Here is a 4,362-nt window from a genome sequence, read left to right as displayed (position 1 = left end):
CTCTCTCCCCTCAGACTCCTTCCTCCTCTCCTGGAGCTCAAGTCTCCTCACTCCCTTTTCCCCCACCCCTACAGGGATTCCTTCGGCCCTTCTCCCCCTCCCGCTCTGGGTTCCCCCTCGCCCCACCCCCATCCCTAAACCCCTCCTCTTCAAACTCCTACCTCCACCCCTCAGGGCTCGGGTCTCTCCACTTAGAATCTCCCCTCCCCCAAATCCCTGCAGAGATTCCTTCCAACCCCCTTTAGACCCGCTGAGTTCCCCTTTCCCCCCTCCACCCCGCGGAGCTCGGTTATCTCCTCTTAGTATCTCCCCTCCCCCACCCCCAGAGGGATTCCGCTCCCCGGTGCTGGCGGGGGCGTTGTCCCTACTCCGGGCTGCATCTCATTTTCCTCCCTCCCCACTCCCGATCTCCCCTCTGGAGGGATTTCCGCCCCTCCCCCCTCGTCTCCCTCTGGGATTTCCCCCTTTCTCCTTCCCTCCCCCATCCTCCCCCGGCGGGGCTCCCCCCAGCCCCGTGACTCCCCGGGGCCGTCGGGGTTTTCCTCACTCGCCCACGTGGGGCTCCGTGGAAAGGTCGCGGCCTACATCTGGCCCCTGGGTTACCTCCCCACCCGGTTCCCAGGCCCCGGGGTGCGGGGCAGAGGTGAGAAGGTGTTGCACGGGCTCCGCGAGCCCACCCCGCAGACTCGGCGCGGGAAGACTAAGGCTGGAGTTCAGGCTGGGCCGCGCTCCCAGTTCCCTGCCCCGGGCCAGGGGAGTCACCGCGCCTGCGAGTTCAGGGGAAAAGGAGGTGGCGGGCCAGGCCTCACAGTTTCGGTTTAGAGGCAAAATGCAGCAGCGTGCCAAGCCCAGCTGGGCCGGGAGCACGACTTCCTGGGGTATTTTTCTGCTTGTTGATTTTAGTTTGGGGAAAGAAAAAAAAATCTTTTTTTCTTTAGTGCAGTGCAGAGGCCCACCCTGGGAGGGAGAAGGCCTGGGTGGGTGGGGGTTGCTCTCTGGGGGATCCCCGAAGCTCTTCCTGCAACGCCCAAGCCCAGGGGCAGCTCTGAGCTCCAAGCCCACCTCGCTGTGTGGTCGAGGTGGCCCATTGACCTCTCTGGACCTGGGCTGCGGTGGCAGCCGGGCGGACAGGGGCTGCAGCCAGCCCCCAGGGGTGCGTCTATTACGTGCCCAGAGTTTGGGGTTGGCTCAGCGAGTAACAGCGGCGGCACGACGGCCAGGTTTCGTAATAAACCGGTCTTTTAATTGCTCGGGGGCAGGAGGAGGGGAGAAGAAAAAAAAAGAGGCCAAGATTTGTTGGACTTGGGTGGCGCCGGTTGCAGAGAGAAGAGGCACTGTTTTTGCAAGGAGCCTGGAGCAGCTAACTCGGACTTAAGTAACACTTCCTGGTGAGCCTGCAGGAGGTGGCGTGGGCGGCGCCAGTGCTGTTGGAGCGCAGGGGAGGTGGAGGTCCTGGTCCCGCACTGAGGCCGGCGGTAAATACACAAGAACCCAGAAGCTTTAACAATTTATTACAAGGCCATCATAGTAGAAGTAAAAATATATGTATCTGTAAGCTTCCCATCTTTCTTTCACCGATTCAAGTAACAAGTGCAAGTAACAAAATAGATTGTCTATTTAGTTTGCAGACTGGGAGTTCGCCGGTAGAGAGCAACATAGCCCTGTCTCCCAAGTCCCAAAGTACTGTCCTGGCCAGGGTGCGGACCCTCGGCCCACCAAGGCCCGTTTGCACATGTCAGCTCTGGTCTCAAGGAGGGGGCGGGTACTATCAGTCCCACCCCACCCCTGAAGTGTGGAGTCTCGGCCCTCCTGTGGGGGGGGGCACAGCTCCCCCACTCCAGCTTCTGCTCTGTCGCCAGGCCTGAGCTCCAGGGTCCCCTCTCTTGCTGGGCCTGGGTCCCATCTTCTCCTCACACGGTGGCCGCTGCTGGCGCTGCTCCAGCCCCGGCGCCCTGGGGTGGCCGCGCACTCCCTCTCCTGTCTTCAGCCTCCAACGATCCTGCCCCCGACGGTCTCATAGGTTGGGTTGTTTGGGGGGGTTCTGGGAGGGAGGGGGAATCAAATATTTATTTTATCGTGTTTTTTGGCAGCAACAGGTTCTGACGCCGGGCAGGGTCTCAGCGCTCCTGGAGGGGGATGTAGGGGACCCACTGGTTGTTCTCCCTGCTCTCTTCGCAGTAACTGGCAACCTCCACCAGGCCGTGGCTTTTCCAGGCGTCTGTGTGAGGGTTCTGTGGGAAGGCGAGGAGACGGGGTTCAGCGGGAGCCCCAGGAGTGGCTGGGGAGCCCCCCTCTCCCAGGGCCCCTTTGGGGAAAGCAGGCTGGCTCAAAATAGCTCGCTGGGTGACTAAGGCCCCGAGACCCGGCCGGCTGCCCACGGGGACATGCCGAGCATGGCTGAGCGCTGAGCTGGTGCAGACCGGCCAGCTCGACTTTGTTGACAAACACGGGCCCAGGTGCCGGGGTAGGGAGGGGGCGGGGCGGGGCCGAGGCCCAGCTCACCGTGACCAGGAGGCAGTGCAGGTCCCGGGCCTCGGTGGTGCCCTGGGTCTCGGCCGGCTCGCCCAGCAGCTGTGCCAGGCGCTGCATTCCTGACACCCGCACGATGTCAATGTCGTTGTCACAGCAAAAAGACTGGATGAGCGTGAAGTGGATCTGCAGGGCGATGTCGTCCTCCTCCTCCTCGTCAATAGCCAGGAGGCACAGGACCACGCTGTCAGGGTCCCTGAGGAGCCAGAGTGGGATGGTGGGTCAGCTGGGGACTGGGGAGGGGCCACCGTTACGGCGGGGAGTTTGCAAAAGCAAAGAGAAACCGCAGGTGCGCAAGGGATCGCGTCTGCATGCAGATAAATGGTGGGGGAGAAGACATTCGGTTCAAAGGATGGCGGGGTAAGGCAGGGGCACAGACGCGGTAACTGCCTGCAGATGATGCCGCACCGGGATACTGCAGCCTCCACCCCTCAAAAAAAATAAGGCAGAAAGACGCTCGACCCACAGCAGTAGGGACACTTGGGGGTGTCCCAGCCCCATGCAAGAGAGGGATGCAGCAAGGAGCGTGCGGAGCGGAGATCCCCACTCGCGCCCAGCCCGGTGCCGGGGTCTCACTCACACATTCATCAGCTTGGCCGACTCGTACACCCCCACGGTGAGGCGGTCCTGGCGCTGCGCAGCCACCAGCAGCTCCTCCACCGCGGCGCTCACCGTCTGCATCCTGGGGCCAAGGGAGACGGGGGTCACGCCGGGCCGGCCACGGGGCGCTCCGGTCCCCGCCCGGCCCGGCCGACCTCAGGCGGCGGGGGCCCCGCTACTTACTTCTGCGCCGCGTTGTCGCACGCCACGAGCTCTTCCAGCGTCATGTTGCAGTTATAATCCACAGTGGAAAACAGCCCCACGACAGTTCCAAGGGAGAAAATGCAAAGTCCGAGGCCGGAGAGCCCAAAGCCTTCCTACGGAACCCAATCGTTCGTCAAGACCTTCGGAAGGCAGCGAAATCCTCCCCAAATAAGGCGGAAAAAAATTGCAAGTGCCTCAGCAAGGATAATCCAGGGAACTGCAAAGTCTGACGTCCTCGGCTTCAGCGACCTTAGCGCGCGGCTGCCGGCGCCGCCATTTATAGACTTGTACAAACAGGGGCGTGGCCCCGGTGGTTCATCCGCCCCTCCTATTGGAGAAAAAACAAAGGCGAGAGAAACCCGCGCTGCAGTTGGCCGGCGGCGGGGAGGGGGCGGAGCGCCGCGAGGGGGCGCCCCACGTGGGGGCGAGAGCCGGGAGGAGGGCGCGGGGCGGGGGGGAGGGAGCCGGGGGAGCTTGAGTGCCAGAAAAGAAAAAAAAAAGCAGAAGTTTTCTCCTGATTTCCCGGCAGCCGCGCCGCGTTTCGGGGCGCGCGCGGGATTTCCAGCGCGCGAGGCGGCCCGGATTTTCGGGGGGGCCTGGAAACCCCGGAGAGTCCCCGGCCCGCGCCTTTCCAGGTTCTGCTGGGGTTTTGCACGGAGATGGAGTACGGTTTGCAGCCTGATCCTTTCTAGGTGGTGGTGGCGGGAGTCTCCCCAGGCTTCAGGGACCCCAGACCCTGGGTGGCTTTACTTTCTGGGCCTCTGTGTCCCTATCTGTCCAATGGGAATGCAGCGCTGGCCTCTTTGGATTGCAGTGAGTCCTAAATAAAATGAGGGGTGCACGGTAAGCGTTTAACAAGAGGTGGTAGTCGCTGGAGGCCGCCTCGAGGTACTCAGAAACGGGGGCTGCAAAGCCTAGGGCCGGGACCGGTCGCCCCTCCCCACCCGCCGCGAGTTTCAGGGTGGGGCGCGCGTGGGAGGCGCAGGTGGCTCGGCCTCGTGGGCTCCGCGCCCCCTGCAGGCGCCTCGC

The 4,362-nt window shown here is 63.0% G+C and overlaps 1 protein-coding gene across 1 annotated transcript; it reads right to left on the bottom strand.

Annotated features, from left to right (window-relative positions):
* Positions 1 to 1,320: 1,320 nt before the first annotated feature.
* On the bottom strand, positions 1,321 to 3,573 carry GADD45B (growth arrest and DNA damage inducible beta). Its single transcript, XM_082651261.1, has 4 exons — positions 3,313 to 3,573; positions 3,110 to 3,211; positions 2,503 to 2,725; positions 1,321 to 2,231 (listed from the first exon to the last, which is right to left on the bottom strand). Exons 1-4 carry the CDS (start codon positions 3,354 to 3,356, stop codon positions 2,118 to 2,120), a joined length of 483 nt encoding a protein of 160 aa, XP_082507387.1. The 5' UTR covers positions 3,357 to 3,573; the 3' UTR covers positions 1,321 to 2,117.
* Between the last annotated feature and the right edge of the window lie 789 nt (positions 3,574 to 4,362).

The sequence above is a fragment of the Grampus griseus genome, assembly GCF_964374135.1.
Source record: "Grampus griseus genome assembly, chromosome: 3".
Classification (NCBI taxonomy): Eukaryota; Metazoa; Chordata; class Mammalia; order Artiodactyla; family Delphinidae; genus Grampus; species Grampus griseus.
Note: the sequence above shows the minus strand (reverse complement) of the source record. Positions and strands in the feature narration are given on the sequence as shown.

What these genes read in the sequence shown, in the direction of transcription:
- GADD45B (XM_082651261.1), bottom strand. Translation starts at nt 3,356, where the DNA reads ATGACGCTGGAAGAGCTCGTGGCGTGCGACAACGCGGCGCAGAA. An exon ending in TCGGCCAAGCTGATGAATGT is followed by an intron (nt 2,726 to 3,109) that starts GTGAGTGAGACC and finishes CTGGCTCCTCAG; the next exon opens with GGACCCTGACAGCGTGGTCC. An exon ending in TGCACTGCCTCCTGGTCACG is followed by an intron (nt 2,232 to 2,502) that starts GTGAGCTGGGCC and finishes GCCTTCCCACAG; the next exon opens with AACCCTCACACAGACGCCTG.